General features: G+C 38.9%; 1 protein-coding gene across 1 annotated transcript in view; it reads left to right on the forward strand.

Annotated features, from left to right (window-relative positions):
• The window catches only part of LOC124598405 (Down syndrome cell adhesion molecule-like protein Dscam2), a 701,156-nt gene extending 684,350 nt beyond the window's left edge, over nucleotides 1–16,806 (forward strand). The window contains exon 36 of the mRNA XM_047135998.1: nucleotides 16,348–16,806. Within this exon, the coding sequence (XP_046991954.1) occupies nucleotides 16,348–16,399 (52 nt within the window). The 3' untranslated portion in view covers nucleotides 16,400–16,806. The remainder of the gene's footprint in view (nucleotides 1–16,347) is intronic.
• Nucleotides 16,807–17,960: the final 1,154 nt, after the last annotated feature.

A 17,960-nucleotide genomic window follows, 5' to 3' on the forward strand; every position in this document is an offset into this window, starting at 1 on the left:
TCTAAAGAATCTTAACTTACGTACAAAGAAAACGACATGGTTTCCCCATGTTAAATAGCTGTCCATTATGAGTACATTTTTGTTCTTTACTTTTACTCTCATGTTACAACATGTATTCTCCTTATAAATTAAATGAGAGACACCCACCAAGTAGTGTGTAACTTACTCTGACCCTGGCAATTGGAGCAACATGCTGTGATATGAATACCACAAGACACATAATATTCAACTTCTTCTCACACACTCATCCTGGTCATCGGGCCCCAATTCAAAGATTGCTTACGCTGGACCCATGGTGCACACAACTCACCTGATGTAAAACTTGACCCTATCATGGCATATCAAATGTTCAAATAACTTACAGATTACAGGAGACAACTCAACAAAAAGCAGAAGCATTGAGTCATTGGTAGGCACACACAAAAAGAAGAAAACTTGCTCACTTCTGGAGTAATCCTTTTTCCAAGATAGAATAAAACACACACACACACACACACACACACACACACACACACACACACACACACACAGCAGAGAGGGCACACCCATGTCCCTATATGGTGCTGACTGGACGAACTGTGCCACACACACACACACACACCAGAGAGGGCACACCCATGTCCCTACACGGTGCCGACTGGACGAACTGTGCTGGTGCTGCATTTTTGGCAGGTGGACTTGGCTGTGGTCAGTATTGCATTGGGTGAAGTGGGTATGGGGATTGAGTGTGGGCAGTTAGTGGCTTGGAGAGAGCTCTCACATAGCCCACTGTCTCAAAGTCTTCCACTCAACCTTTTCCCTGCCTCTGTTCTGCCAACGTCACCCAATTCACATCTTCACGTCACATTCAGTGGGCACTGCTCCCCACTGACTCCGACATCTGTGCATCGTATGCCTAGCCTTTGTACCTGTCACCCCACCCTCTCACATTTCTAGCCAGCAAATTGGCTTCCTGCTTCCCAGTTGCTAGCTACCATCCTCAGTCCCTCTACCCACTCCACCCAACACAACCCCCATCCCAACTTAGTCCACCTGACAAAATGGAGCACTGGCATTGTTTGACCACCCACTACCCTATAAAGCATAAGTGTGTGTGTGTGTGTGTGTGTGTGTGTGTGTGTGTGTGTGTGTGTTATCAAAAGTCAGAATTTATATTATGCTGCCCCTTCTAAATTATATGGCCTTCTGAAGATTCATAAGGAAAGAATAGGGCTATTGTCAGTAATATAGGAATTCAGACATATCATGCAGCACACCTTGTTACTCTATTGAGCTCACTAGTAGGGCAGTGTATATGCCCCATAAATAATTTGGTACATTTCAGAGTGATTACAGGGACTGATTTTGACTAACTGTAATTTATTTGTAAGTTTTGATGTGGTCTCTGTTTCTCTTCACTCAAACTCTTGTTGGATTCATTATGGTTAATTGGGGTTTCATTTTATGTTGAATTAACTAACCTATTTTGACATGTGTTGATTTCCAATTTTGTTTTACTCAGATACAGTTTCTATGAGCAGTCAGATACAGTTCTGAAGAGGAACCCTTTATTAGCTATTGTTGTGTTTCTCACGGAAGATTTTAAGTAATGTGTTCTGGAGTCAGTGGGATTGAAACCTGCATGCTTTTTTAGACATGTAGATGGTACTTTTGTTTCCAGAATGAAATTTTCACTCTGCATGTGCACTAATATGAAACTTCCTGGCATATTAGAACTGTGCGCTGGACCAAGACTCGTGGTCGAACTCGAACTCAGATCTCCCTACTCTGAATCTTGGTCTGGCACACAGATTTGATCTGCCATGAAGTTCTGGGCTTTTATTATTTGGACTTGTAGCAATAAGAATTTCCACAGCTGTTTATAACATCTCACTTCAATACAACTAACCTTTTGAATTACTAAGGAGGTGAAAGGGATGGTTGCCTTCCCTTCTTTTATGTCTTGGTCAAGAGGAAGAATGATGGTAAATTGAGACATGCTGTTTGCAGAAAACCAACTCTCACTGACTTGTATATTCAAGGTAATAGTTGGCTCTATCTCAGCATAAAGGCATACTTCACACCTTGTCTGTCAGGCTTGGGGGTCTAATCATAAAGCACATGCCTAGTAACTGAAGAGTCCTGGTTGGTTGACAGAATATTCCACTTTTGACTTTAACCCAGCCTTCACCTCTCAATGATATGAATATTTTCCACGAATGGCACATGGATCAGTTTCCATGTTAAACAATAGGTCCCCTTTCCTTGCTAGGCCTACTGAGGTAAGTGAAAGAAATGCAGGTTACCAAAGTAGCACACAATCCAAAGACTTGCACCAGGCTTTTGAGCTAAGTGTAGTTATTATTATACCCCTCTTGCAGTTGCCTTTCACCAGAGGGGTTATAGTGAAAGACAAATCAAATGTCTGTTGCCCTATGAATTGTCACGACAATGCATGCACATGGTTATTGTGGTAATGTATTACCCCACTCAGTATGAAAATCACTGATCCATAAACAAAATGCAAGTTCTGCACAGCAGAGCTCCAGGTGAGAGATGATGATAACATGTGGCTTCCAAAAGGACTGTACATTTTCTGAGAGAACACAGTGTAAAGTGTTTCCAGACCATCATCTAGGATTAGAGCCCTTTTAGGGGTTGTGAAGAATGATCTTGGTTTGCTTAAGATAGGCTGAGAAAATCAGGCCGGCATCTCCCATCTGTTTTAGTTACAAGTGTACTACTACTAATAATTATTTTTCTTCTCAGTATGAAAATCGCTGATCCATAAACAAAATGCAAGTTCTGTACGGCAGAGCTCCAGGTGAGAGATGATAATAACATGTGGCTTCCAAAAGGATGTACATTTTCTGAGAGAACACAGTGTAAAGTGTTTCCACACCACCATCTAGGATTAGAGCCCTTTTAGGGGTTGTGAAGAATGATCTTGGTTTGCTTAAGATAGGCTGAGAAAATCAGGCTGGCATCTCCCATCTGTTTTAGTTAGAACTGTACTACTACTAATAATTATTTTTCTTCTTTTCTATTTCTAAGTGTTATTTGGTTCCAGTTTTCTGTAATATGCATGCGTGATGTAGGCACGAGTCTATCCGTTTGTTATTTACATCAGATCTCATTATTACAACTGTCCTCTCAGATTACCTGATTCAAACAAAATTAATTATATTATTCCAAACCATGTTTACCAGAAATTATGGTTAATTAGAGAATCTATAATAGTACATAACATTTTCAGCTAATAAATTGATTTGATAATGATGACACCACTCATTGTAAAGACTGGCATTACGACTTTCCAGTAACATAGTTAAAATCCTGGGACAATAATTAACTTACAAAATAACTAACATCAAATTTCAGAAGTAGGCCCATTTTCCATTGCATATTTTGCCCTTGTGCTTGTTAGATTCCACTCTTTGCCATTATACTAATTTTTCTGCACAAGGTGGCATACTTCATTAATCAATTACAGTAACCCATAAGTTCAGATTTTTGCACAATTTACCATATTTTCAGTATTGTATTTTTACTCATAAACAGGATATTTTTAATGTGGACATACAAAATGGTTTCATGAGCTTTTCTGATTGTCTATACCACCACATATTTCAAAAAACAAAATTTTTATCAATACTTGTAGTCCATCCTGAATAGTAAAATCTACCCTAGCAATTTTTCAAGTCATCATACAGTTCCTGAATAATAATTTATTCATACACCAGTCTTTAAATAGTCAGACATCACCCAAAATAGTCAGTCTGTGACCAGCAAGTAACTTCATGCTATCTGTGTGAAAGTTCCAGTAGTGAATAAACGATTAACATTGATGTCAGGTTTGCTCCTGGTAATTACTCATGAAATGGTTATGTGTAACATGTCTGTGAAAATACGCCTACCAGAGTCCATGAAAAATCAGTAGTTTCGATGCCTAGGAACTTACAAGTGTTTTCTTTAATTCAGGTTGATGAATATTTGACTAAATTTTGTTGTGATTCGGAGGGATGTTGAACCTTCATTGCCACTGGAACAGTTGATTGTTGGACACATTGATCTTCGTTAATGAGTGTGCTGAGTGAAATATTGTTGTGGGACTTCTGTGGGACTTCCTTTGAGAAAATTCTGCAAGACAGTATTTTTTTGTGATGTTTGGTCTTAATACGAACAATGTACTGTTCCACAAGTAATCATTTTGTCTTGAGAACTTGTTATGCCTGGTGTTGAGTCTTCATGCATAACTCTGAACAGTTGTGCTTGAACTACTTTACAATTTATCTGATGAATTCTGCCAAGTACCAACCTGGCTTATCTTATGAAGTTAAGAAACAGGTCATCGTACCAACAATAGGACTCTGAGGATTATGAATGCGTCAAAAAGTGAAACCAAAATTGTGGTATTTTGTACATTTGTTGAGCAAGCACAATCCAGCACTCATTAAGATTTTCAGCTTTACAACTAAAACTGATGTGTTGCTAAAGAGGTGATGGAAAAGTGACTACAAAAATCATGTCGGTTGACTTAACAAGGTGTCTGCCATCTCCTATGAAGTTGTGGTATGCCATGCATTGGTCAGATGATCAGCACTATGGAGGTCCCATTATATAGAACATAAGCATCATACATGTACAACAGATGAGCAAATCTGCAATTGCAGAACATTGCATTGTCATCTGATGGAGTACAACAACAAAGAGATTCTGGTGTACCCTTCCATTTGGGATAGTGTTATCAAGGAGATTAAATTAACAAGTAACTTCATCTGCCTCTACATAACAGAGTTTTCAAGCATCATGCAGCTAATCTTTCCCTTTACTGTTCCACTCACAAATGGACGAGGGAGAAATTATAGGCTGCATGCTTCCATATGAGCTCTTTTGCAGTTGTTGTATGATATGTACATTGATGGCAGTAGAATTTTTCTTCAGTTTCTAATGATGGCCACTTCTTTAAAGTTTCTCAATAATTTTTTGCAAAAAGAATGTCTTCTCTCTCTCCCCCCCCCCCCCCCCTTCCCTGTAGGTATTTCCATTTAAGTTCACAGAACATTTCCGTAATATTCCTCTGTTCATTAAACCAACTGCTCACAAATCTAGCACCATGCATCTGAATTGCTTCAATGTCTTCCTCCTGATGATATCTTTGTCTCCAATGAGCACTCAGCATCCGCAAGACATGTTGTTGTTGTTGTTATCATCTTCCCTCTGAAGAATGTTTTGGTGCAGATCCCCATACCAGTCGATTCTGTGCAGACCTCTTCATCCCCACACTACTACTGTGACCTTAATTCATTTGAACCTGCTCTTTGTATTCATCCCTTGGTCTTTCTCCACAATTTTTAACTCCCACACTTCCTTCCATTACCAAATTGACAACTCTTTGATGCCTTAGGGTGTATCCTACCAACTGATCTCTTTTTTTTAATCTCATTGTGCAATAAACTTCTTTTTTCCCCAATTCTGTTCATTATCTCCTTGTTAGTTATTCGGGCTACCTATACAATCCTGAGCATTCTTCTATAGCACTAAATTTCAAAAACTTCTATTCTCGTGTATATTTCACTTCTCTATGTACATATTCTCCAGACAGATACTTTCTGGAAAGACTTTATATGACTTAGATTGATATTAGATACTAACAAATTTCTACTTTTCAAAAACACTTTTCTTGCTATTTCCAATCTGCTTTTTACACACTCTCCACTTTGGCCATCATCATCAGTCATTTTGCTGCCCAAATAGCAAATATTATGTACTACTTTTAGTGTCGTTATGATTTTTATTTCTTCTCCCTCATCATTAATATCCTTTCCAAATTTCTCCTTGGTATCCTTCACAGCTTTCTCAATGTACAAATTGAATAACAGTGGGAACACATTCCTCAATTATGGCGTCCCTTTTACGATCTTTGACACTGACAACTGTAGTCTAACCCTTTGTTGCCTGTACATTAACCCTGCTGCATTCAGAATTTCTTTAAACATACATATGCTGTAGGCTTAGATTTGCTTCCCTTCTAGGATAAGCATATTGTCAGTATGACCTCACACATTCCTAAGTTTCTCTGAACTATTTTCTATGAGGTCAGCTTCTGCAAGTTTTTCCATTCATCTATAAATAATTCATGTCAATATTTTGCGACTATGACTCATCAAACTGATGGTTCGGTAATATTCACACTTATTAGCACCTGTCTTCTTTGGAATTGGAATTAACACATTCTCCCTGAAAGATAAGGATATTTCACCTCTCTCTTTTCTCAAGTGGCGGAATAATTTTTTTATGCTGGCTCCCCAAAGAATCTCAATAATTCTGATGCAATTCTGTTTCCACTTAAGTAATTTGATCAAATTCTTCTTGTAGCATCATATCCTCATTCTCATATTCACCTACTTCCGCTCCTCTTTCTGTAATTGTTGTTGTTGTGGTCTTCAGTCCTGAGGCTGGTTTGATGCAGCTCTCCATGCTACTCTATCCTGTGCAAGCTTCTTCATCTCCCAGTACTTACTGCAACCTACATCCTTCTGAATCTGCTTAGTGTATTCATCCCTTGGTCTCCCTCTACGATGTTTACCCCCATGCTGCCCTCCAATGCTAAATTTGTGATCCCTTGATGCCTCAGAACATGTCCTACCAAACAGTCCCTTCTTCTTGTCAAGTTGTGCCACAAACTCCTCTTCTCCCCAATTCTATTCAATACCTCCTCATTAGTTATGTGATCTACCCATCTAATCTTCAGCATTCTTCTGTAGCACCACATTTCAAAAGCTTCTATTCTCTTCTTGTCCAAACTATTTATTGTCCATGTTTCAATACCATACATGGCTACACTCCATACAAATACTTTCAGAAACGACTTCCTGACACTTAAATCTATACTCAATGTTAACGAATTTCTCTTCTTCAGAAACTTTCCGTAATGTTGCTAATTTGTTTTGCTTACATAGACTCTCCATATATATCTTCCACCTTTCAACTTTTCCTTCTCTGCTTAATAATGGTGTGCCATCTTAGCACTTGATGCTCATTCAACTGCTTCTCTTATCCTACTGGCAACATTTATCTTTCCTCTCATTATGCAAGCTTCTACAGCCTTGCAGTTGTCCTCTAGCCATTTTACACTTTCTGCCTATCTCATTTTTGAAAAGTCTGTATTCCCTTTTGAATTCTTAATTTGCTGCATTTTTATATTTTCTCCTTTCATGAATTAAAAGTCAATATCTCCTGTGTAATCCAAGGATTTCTACAATGCCTTGTCATTTTACCTCCCCACCTGCCTTCCCCATTCCATCACTCAAAGCTACCCATTCACCTTTTATTCTCTTTCCACTACTTCAATCTGATGGTGCCTAAAGTTCCCTCTCAAATTCTCAATAACCCCTGGTTCCTTCAATTGAAACAAGTCCCACCTCCTCAATTTCCTAATTTTTTCAATTTCTGCAGTTTCAATCTGCAGTTCATAACCAACAAATTGTGGTCAGGGTCCACATCTACCACTGGAAATGTCTTATTTCCAAATCTGTGTCTAACCATCATATAATCAATATGAAACCTTCCAGTGTCCCCATGTCTCTTCCATGTACACAACCTTCCATTATGATTCTCAAACCCCATGCTGTACTTTGACAAGTCTGACTCGTGCAAACAAATTTGAACCAAATGTAAACATCAAGAGTCACAAGTTGGGCCCAACTTTTTTTATATTGCCAAATATTGTTCTATTAAATATATACATTATCCAAAAAACAATTTATAGTTAGAGGAAAGAAATATTTGCTGATTACTTTGAATAGCAAAGGTAATGTTAAAAAAATGTCTATTTCTGGAGTTAAAAAAAAAAAAAAAATCATCATTAGGAGAAACACCTATTCAACTTCATAGGAAATATTGGGCTCGTTTCCAAAACTATGTCAACTCAGTGCAAAAGATCCTACAAGAACTTGTAAAGTTTGCACGAAACACAAAGAGTGAAGCAAAATCATGTGGTAATGCGTGGAGTGTAAAGTGGCATTGCATCTACCACAATGCTTTCGAAACTACTAAATTTTAGAGTTGTAGGTATTTTCCTATCAGAAATTTGTTCAAATGGAGCATTTATTCTTGTAATTATATTTTTTATTGACAATATCTACGTTTAGGTGTCATGTAATTACACTCCTTCTGAAGGAAATATTATAATTTCTATTAAGCTATTGTTTCTGTGTAAAAACTTATATTTATTTTTTGAAGTATTGTTTAAGATATTATACTACAAAGCTATATTTATATTTATTTTTTGAAGTATTGTTTAAGATATTATACTACAAAGCTATAGGATGTCGGCTTGTACTGCAAATGTCCCAGGCATCATGCTGGCCATTTCACACACACACCGTCTCCAAACAGTTGGGCATGGATTTAGTCAAACTAAATCATGGTCTGCACAAAATTCTCTGAGACGGTTATGTCTTTCATTCCTTTCCTTCAGCCCGTGTTCTTTTAAATTTTCATATAATTTAATTCCAGCTACCCATCATCACAGTTAAATCCTCCCCCCCCCCCCCCCCCTAACTATCTGAATAATTTACTTTATCTCATCATACTATACATTCTTTCAATCTCTCCATCAACTGTGGAACTAGATGGCATATAAACTTCTACTACTATGGTGGGTATTGGGTTCTACTACTTAAAAAGTCTTCAAATTATATACCTGAGAAGTTATTCCATATGCTTTGTCCTTCGTTAAAAGTTATCTGCAGTGTTGCACAGTGTCAAATGCTTTCCAAAACTCTAGCAATATTAAATCTGTCTTTCTCTTTATTCATAACTCACACGGTGCCATAGGAGAAAAAGTCAAGCTAAGTTTGGCATGAATGATGCTCAAGAATTCCATAGCAAACTGAGATTAAGGATATTGGTATGTAATTTTGTGACTACTATGTATAAGAAGGGTAAACGAGCTTTTACTTTTCTTACACACGGGAGTCACCTGCACATTTTCTGGTTGTTTGGGACTTTGCAGTGGGTGAGGGGGCCAATGCCAAACTGGACTTTCATCTGAACATGGAAACATATTTATTTTCAACTCTTTCATCCACTTTTTAGTGCAAGGGCTACCTATTTCTTTTGTCAAAATATAGGTGTTTATGAGGTGGCAAAACTGTGGTATGTCTCCATCACCCTCTGAAGTGAAGAATTTTTTAAGGTTGAATTTAAAACTTCAGCTTTCCTTTTGCTGACTTCTATTTCCACACCAAAATAGTTGATGAGTGATTGAAAAGCCTTTGATTTGTTTAGCGATTGTATATACGACCAGGGTTTTCTCCATTTCTTGACAACATCTGATGCTCGTATAGTAGTGGAAGTTGTATGCTTCATTCATTGATCTCTAACAACTGCTTATCTGCTCTTTCCAGTTTAGAGCTCTCCTAGCCTTCTTGATGGATTTATTAACTTCAGTAGCTACAACGATATTGCAACTGCTAATCTTGTCTTTATACTAACACTGTAAATTAAGTCTCACTAGTTTGTAGATACAAGGCCAAAAATATGCACATTCCACATGGCTCCAGAACACGCCTAACATTGGCACTATTGATAAATAGAAAATCCCTCCATCCATGCACCTGCTTGCACCCTGCTAAAGGAGCGTCCAGTCTTAGGGCGAATGTAAGAGGCCAGGTGGCCAGTACCCACATTCACACTTCACAGTGAGCAATGCAATTATGTTACAACCTGCCCCTCAAACCAAGGTGATCAGTTTCCTGTGCTGGGTACACTGGAAGGTGCCTCAGTAGCGGAGACCATGAGCAAAATGAACAACTCTTAAAGTGGCCTATGCAATGCCCCCATTTCTCCTTTGACACTACATCCCAAGGCAGCAGCCTGCACATGGGTAACATGGCCAATATTATTTTCAGCTGTTTGTGATTTGTGGCAACTCTTCCTGCTTCCCCACACAGCAAGCCTACTCCTTTTCCATGTTGTTGTTGTTGTGGTCTTCAGTCCTGAGACTGGTTTGATGCAGCTCCCCATGCCACTCTATCCTGTGCAAGCTCCTTCATCTCCCAGTACCTACTGCAGCCTACATCCTTCTGAATCTGCTTAGTGTATTCATCTCTTGGTCTCCCTCTACGATTTTTACCCTCCACGCTGCCCTCCAATGCTAAATTTGTGATCTCTTGATGCCTCAGAACATGTCCTACTAACTGGTCCCTTCTTCTAGTCTAGTTGTGCCACAAACTTCTCTTCGCCCCAATTCTATTCAATACCTCCTCATTAGTTATGTGATCTACCCATCTAATCTTCAGCATTCTTCTGTAGCACCACATTTCGGAAGCTTCTATTCTCTTCTTGTCCAAACTATTTATCGTCCATGTTTCACTTCCATACATGGCTACACTCCATACAAATACTTTCAGAAACGACATCCTGACACTTAAATTAATACTCGATGTTAACAAATTTCTATTATTTAGAAAAGCTTTCCTTGCCATTGCCAGTCTACATTTTATATCCTCTATACTTCGACCATCATCAGTTATTTTGCTCCCTAAAAAGCAAACCTCCTTTACTACTTTAAGTGTCTCATTTCCTAATCTAATTCCCTCAGCATCACCTGACTTAATTCAACTTCATTCCATTATCCTCGTTTTGCTTTTGTTGATGTTCATCTTATATCCTCCTTTCAAGACACTGTCCACTCCGTTCAACTGCTCTTCCAAGTCCTTTGCTGTCTCTGACAGAATTATAATGTCATCGGCGAACCTCAAAGTTTTTATTTCTTCTCCATGGATTTTAATACCTACTCCGAACTTTTCTTTTGTTTCCTTTACTGCTTGCTAAATATACAGATTGAATAGCATCGGGCAGGCCAAAGGCTACAACCCTGTCTCACTCCCTTCCCAACCACTGCTTCCCTTTCATGTCCCTCGACTCTTATAACTGCCATCTGCTTTCAGTACAAACTGTAAATAGCCTTTCGCTCCCTGTATTTTACCCCTGCCGCCTTCAGAATTTGAAAGAAAGTATTCCAGTCAACATTGTCAAAAGGTTTCTCTAAGTCTACAAATGCTAGAAATGTAGGTTTGCCTTTCCTTAATCTTTCTTCTAAGATAAGTCGTACGGTCAGTATTGCCTCACATTTCTACGGAATCCAAACTGATCTTCTCCGAGGTCGGCTTCTACCAGTTTTTCCATTCGACTGTAAAGAATTCTTGTTAGTATTTTGCAGCTGTGACTTATTAAACTGATAGTTCGGTAATTTTCACATCTGTCAACACCTGTTTTCTTTGGGATTGGAATTATTATATTCTTCTTGAAGTCTGAGGGAATTTTGCGTGCCTCATACATCTTGCTCACCAGATGGTAGTTTTGCCAGGACTGGCTCTCCCAAGGCTGCCAGTAGTTCTAATGGAATGTTGTCTACTCCCGGGGCCTTGTTTCGACTTAGGTCTTTCAGTGCTCTGTCAAACTCTTCACGCAGTATCATATCTCCCATTTCATCTTCATCTACATTCTCTTCCATTTCCATAATATTGTTCTCAAGAACATCGCCCCTGTATAGGCCCTCTATATACTCCTTCCACCTTTCTGCTTTCCCTTCTTAGCTTAGAACTGGGTTTCCATCTGAGCTCTTGATAGTCATGCAAGTGGTTCTCTTTTCTCCAAAGGTCTCTTTAATTTTCCTGTAGGCAGTATCCATCTTACCCCTAATGAGATAAGCCAATACATCCTTACATTTGTCTTCTAGCCATCCCTGCTTAGACATTTTGCACTTCCTGCCGATCTCATTTTTGAGACGTTTGTATTTCTTTTTGCTTGCTTCATTTACTGCATTTTTATATTTTCTCCTTTCATCAATTAAATTCAGTATCTCTTCTGTTACCCAAGGATTTCTACTAGCCCTTGTCTTTTTACCTACTTGATCCTCTGCTGCCTTCACTATTTCATCCCTCAAAGCTACCCATTCTTCTTCTACTGTATTTCTTTCCCCCATTCCTGTCAAATGTTCCCTTATGCTCTCCCTGAAACTCTGTACAACCTCTGGTTTACCGTATTTACTCGAACCTAAGCCACACTTTTCTTCTGGTTTTTGTAATCCAAAAAACCGCCTGTGGCTTAGAATCGAGTGCAAAGCAAGCGGAAGTTCTGAAAAATGTTGGTAGGTGCCGCCACAACTAACTTCTGCCGTCGAAAATATGTAGCGCTACACAGGCATGCTTTGTAGGGTCAAAGATAAATACTGACGCCAAAACCTCTGCGTCAGTAAATAAATTAAAAAAAAGGTGGAAGACGAGCTTTCTTTCTCCGCCCTGAGTTTCGACCACTGCATTTTCATACATTATCCATCGAAGTAAATACAAATTCTGTATTGTTCATCTTCGAATGTAGCAGAATTTCAATGTACTACAAAAATCCGACTGGCAAGACTGTTTGGGATGTTTGTCAATATGGCCAACTCTATGTTCTGAATTTTTTTCCACCTGTGAGAAGAGATGGTTGCTAATAGGAACCTGACAAAATGTGAATCACATGCAGTATTCTCTTCACCATAAGAAAGGAAAGAAACATTTTGCCATGTATTCTTTCATGTTTACTGCTATCTCATTTAAATCCTGTCTGCCTAATAAACTACGAAACTAGAGTGAGACAACAGCAAACGCGGAAGAATATACATATCGTGTCCTGTTTATATTCGTATTATTCTTACGCCTAATAGTGATACAGTCAGAAATGAAGCACGGCAACTGACTAGATTTTTAAATCTTAAGATGACTCTAATTTCTGTGCAGAGTTTGATGTACTAAAGAAGCGGCCGCAAAGACTTTCAAACGGAAAAAATTTTTCGCCTAACTCTCGTTCAGAACATGTACTATCATACGCAGTCTATTATTTGGTTCTTGTTAATAATTATCAAAGAAAGCAGCAGTGTAAGTAACAACAAATAGCAGTCTCTCACCATTGTTTCGCTAATGAGACGATTCCTCTCTCTTTTTTTTTTAATTGTAAGCGGCGGTGGCGCGCACAAAAGCAAGCCATGCCGCAAGCGACGACAGGCCGTAAACACGCACTATCAGAATGCAACAAACAATGCGTGACACAGTACAGTAATGCATATTCAGCTTAGCGTGATGTAAACACATATAACAAAGAGAACGGCACTGATCAGATCAAAGCAAAATAAGCAATCGATTCAAACCAGACGAAGCACGTGAAAAAGGAAGGGGTACCCGTATAAATACGGACGGAGGGCCTGACGCATAGCAATGGCTACCTGGTAAAGCTTAACTGCTAAGCTTACAACTCGAACCAAACTACTGTAGCTATATCGTCATTCATTCGACCTAAATTGTGTCTCGTATTACAATGGACCAACCTTTTTTTGATTTGGAGGTGCGGCCTGAAACTTTTCTCTCCCCTTGAATTTCGAGTCTCAAATTTCACGTGCGGCTTAGATTCAGGAATTTTTTTTCCTTTATGTCGAGTCTCATTTTTCAGGTGCGGCTTAGATTCGAGTAAATACGGTAGTCAGTTTATCCAGGTCCCATCTCCTTAAATTCCCACCTTTTTGCAGTTTCTTCAGTTTTAATCTACAGTTCATAACAAATAGATTGTGGTCAGAGTCCACATCTGCTCTGGAAATGTCTTACAATTTAAAACCTGGTTCCTAAATCTCTGTCTTACCATTATATAATCTATCTGAAACCTTCTAGTATCTCCAGGGTTCTTCCATGTATACAACCTTCCTCCATGATTCTTGAACCAAGTGTTAGCTATGACTAAGTTATGGTCTGTGCAAAATTCTACCAGGCGGCTTCCTCTTTCATTTCTTAGCCCCAATCCATATTCACCTACTACGTTTCCTTCTCTTCCTTTTCCTACTGTCGAATTCCAGTCGCCCATGACTATTAAATTTTCGTCTCCCTTCACTACCTGAATAATTTCTTTTATCTCATCATACATTTCATCAATTTCTTCATCATCTGCAGAGCTAGTTGGCATATAAACTTGTACTACTGTAGTAGGTGTGGGCTTCGAGTCTATCTTGGCCACAATAATGCGTTCACTATGCTGTTTCTAGTAGCTTACCCGCACTCCTATTTTCCTATTCATTATTAAAGCTACTCCTGCATTACCCCTATTTGATTTTGTATTTATAACCCTGTATTCACCTGACCAAAAGTCTTGTTCCTCCTGCCACCGAACTTCACTAATTCCAACTGTATCTAACTTTAACCAATCCATTTCCCTTTTTAAATTTTCTAACCTACCTGCCCGATTAAGGGATCTGACATTCCACACTCCGATCCGTAGAATGCCAGTTTTCTTTCTCCTGATAACGACGTCCTGAGTAGTCCCCACCTGGAGATCCGAATGGGGGACTATTTTGCCTCCGGAATATTTTACCCAAGAGGATGCCATCATCATTTAATCATACAGTAAAGCTGAATGCCCTCGGGAAAAATTACGGCTGTAGTTTCCACTTGCTTTCAGCCGTTCGTAGTACCACAACAGCAAGGCCGTTTTGGTTGCCCCTGCAACTACTGAAAAGGCTGCTGCCCCTCTTCAGGAACCACATGTTTGTCTGGCCTCTCAACAGATACCCTTCCGTTGTGGTTGCACCTACGGTATGTATATCAGTATCATTGAGGCACTCAAGCCTCCCCACCAACGGCAAGGTCCATCGTTCATGAGGGGGTCCTTTTCCATCTTAACACTAAAATTTGAATGAAAACGATCAATACAGATGAGCCCTATTTTCATCAATTTGCTTTACCAAATTCTTAAAAGCACAAACACAAGCTACTGGAAAATAATGAGGCTGCTACTGTCACTAGTTATCTGCATGCTAACCAATAAGCAAATGCGGCTACACGTGGTTACACTACTATGCAACTGTAGCGTTGCAGGTGGGACCAAGCTACACTACAAAAGCTATGAGCTAAAAAAATAAAAACAATATGTACAAGATGAGCTGTTGTGTTTCAGTCATGGATTTGGGTTACCAAACTTCTTAAAAATCACAAACTATTACAATGGGACTGTCACTGACACTTGTTCACTGCGCACTGCCAGACAAGGAAATAAATCAAAGAGGGAGTTTTTGCTTCAGTTGTGCCTTGTACCTCACACTTTTCCAAGTCAAACAACAGCGGGACAGAATTAACATTGATTGCTCACCTGCTGTTAATTAATATTTCACTGTTGGCAACATCTGGCATTGGTCATCTTTGGTTATGTGGTGGCGCTAGTTTACAGTACATGTTGTCTTTCTGCATGTCATTTTTTTGCTTCCCGATTGAAGTAGGTCCACCAATGGAGGTTGTCATGCACAGTGATTTCATGTTTTATTTGTACCTTGAAAATGATGGAGTTTTCACCTGTAGAAATAATGGTGATTGTCGATGATGGTACCAGTCTTCATTCCTGTAAGTTATGAAAACAACTCGCTTGATGGTGATGAAGACTTGCTCAACAGGACTTATTTCATAAAGTGTTCTTCAAACCATTCTGGCACAATTTCAGAATGATGGAGAAGTGCATTTTCTCAATAAAGTTACTGCTCAGCTATAGGAGCACCAACAGATTCTTATGCTGGCCGGAAGGATTCTGTATTGTTTGATGGTGAGAGGCAGTAGCAGACCTATCAGGGACTTGATTCATCCTCTGTAAACATCCCTTACACAAAGAAGAAGACCACCACCACCACCACCACCACTGCCTAAATGATACCCTACTGGTAAATCGGATGCATCATCTCATACGGTTTTTTGATGTATTTGTATATTCCCATCAGTGTGTTCCAGTGAGTGCAGGCAACATTTTTCATTCTCACGCTTTGAGTGGCCAATGGTAATGATCCTGTGACCATGCTAATATTCGTGTACTGTGTCTTTTTTAGAGAAAAAGTTACACGTGGGTGCACTGACTTCTGTGTATCATCTATTACAACCTGCAATAGTCAATTTTTCAACACACTGCTTCCCAAGGCAGTTGACTTTGCTGGTGGTAGTTTTCCCCTAATTCAAATCCTTCTGGTACACACTGTGGTGATAAAAAAGCCAAGCACCTGCATGGCATCATAGGTGGAGAATTCCATGCTTTGGGCAGCCACAATCTGTAAAGGCTAAGATACAAGTCAGTGCAACTGCCTATCCTGCATTGTCTGTCACACCGAAGGTCCGCATAAGGTCTGACAATATGCCCACCTATTCCATTCACTACAGTGAAAGGAACTCATTCTCTTAATAACAGCTATCTCAACTAAATTGCTCATGAGTGTAGCCTGAACGAATATGCTTTCAATATCTCGTTAATTATATTTGAAGTATATTATTTCTACATTTATTCTTTCTTTATTTGTTACAGGTGCCAGCGACAGGAGAACCATGATAAATCATGGTACATGATTCATGTTTGAGAAGTTAAGACTAATCAGGTATCTACCCCTGACATAAATAAGGACTTAAAGGTAAATGCTACATACTATGAAGACATGTATTTCAACCAACAGAGAAAGTGCAGGCTAGCATAAGGGACATGATTTCATAATATCACAAGTTTCTTCTTTGACTCTAATGAAATAAATTAGGAGTTGCGAAGACAGCATGGAGTATGAATGTAATGATAAGCTGTTCATAATGGTGGTAAGATATTACAGATGCAAAGATATATGGACAAAAAAGTGACAAAAAATATTCAGCAAAGTGGAATACTTATTCTTACAAAAAAATTAGTGATGAATGGTATGAAGTAAATAAACTACATATGAACAACACTTCTTGCTGCAGAGACTCAAGAGGAAATGGAAAGAATAACTTGTGGAGAAAAATGGGGGGGGGGGGGGGGGGTTACAGTGGAAGGAGTAAACATCAGTGACACAAATGAAAGCAGAAAGGAGGACAAAGCAATAAGACAAGAGGAAAATAATTTCTAGGAACAAGTAATAGACCAAATGCCAGAAGAGAAAAGTGAGGCTTGATATTTCAGAAAGTGAAGGGGGAGGAGATACTGTGGAACGTGAGTCAGTATGAGTGGAAGACAGTCAAGCAGCTGTCCATGTTTGTGTATGTTTTATGACAGTACAAGGTCTTTCAAGTATAGACAATTTTTACTGAGATTTTTGTAATGTGTCCTCACATAATCATTATTTTAAATATCACTTCAACTTTGGCTGATGAGACAAATGTGTGGCAGGTTCCTGCCTCTGGTGGGGTTAACTAAATTTTTCAAGGCAAACACATGCTACTCAACAATCAGTTGGACAATCTTTGCATTCCACATTAGTTAACAGTAACATATTAAAACTGAATTCTGAACCAGAGATATGTATATGGGATAATTTTAAGACTTGTTCTGGGTGTATTGTTGATGAATTCAAGTGAAGTCAAAACTTTTTAATACCAGTAAGCAACTAAAAAGAGAGAGGACATCTTACATGCTTACAGACATTGAATGTTCATGGGAGGGGGCGAATAGTGTGACAAATCATTACCAGTAGCAGTGATGGGTAGTAAAGTGTGAGGTTTGAAAGCATGTAAAGACGGACAAGGGCCGGGGGGATATGGTTGGTGCTGATAAAAATGGCTATAGTTTGTATGTAGTACAAGGTTCAGTACATCACACCAGAATTACTGTTTAATGTAGATTTTAAGATTGTGTATGGTGTTCAAGTAGGAAGTTGATAGCTGTTACCAACTTAAAAGCTGAATGCCTATACACTGACATTTCAGCCTGCATCAACTGTGTCTTACATCAAAGGTCATCTGTCCACCTTTCATAATGACACACAATTAACAAAGATGTCAATAAATACCAGTGAAGACTCTTACATGCATTTATTACATGCATGCATTAACAATTTTGTATGTGATTAAAAAAATGAGAACCCTATTTTGCAACATTTCTCAGGTCATCAGAATGTGTGGTGCACTTTCCAGCTGATGGTTTTCTTTTGTATGGTCATGACATACAGTGAAATT

This window comes from Schistocerca americana, chromosome 1, assembly GCF_021461395.2.
Source record: "Schistocerca americana isolate TAMUIC-IGC-003095 chromosome 1, iqSchAmer2.1, whole genome shotgun sequence".
NCBI lineage: Eukaryota > Metazoa > Arthropoda > Insecta > Orthoptera > Acrididae > Schistocerca > Schistocerca americana.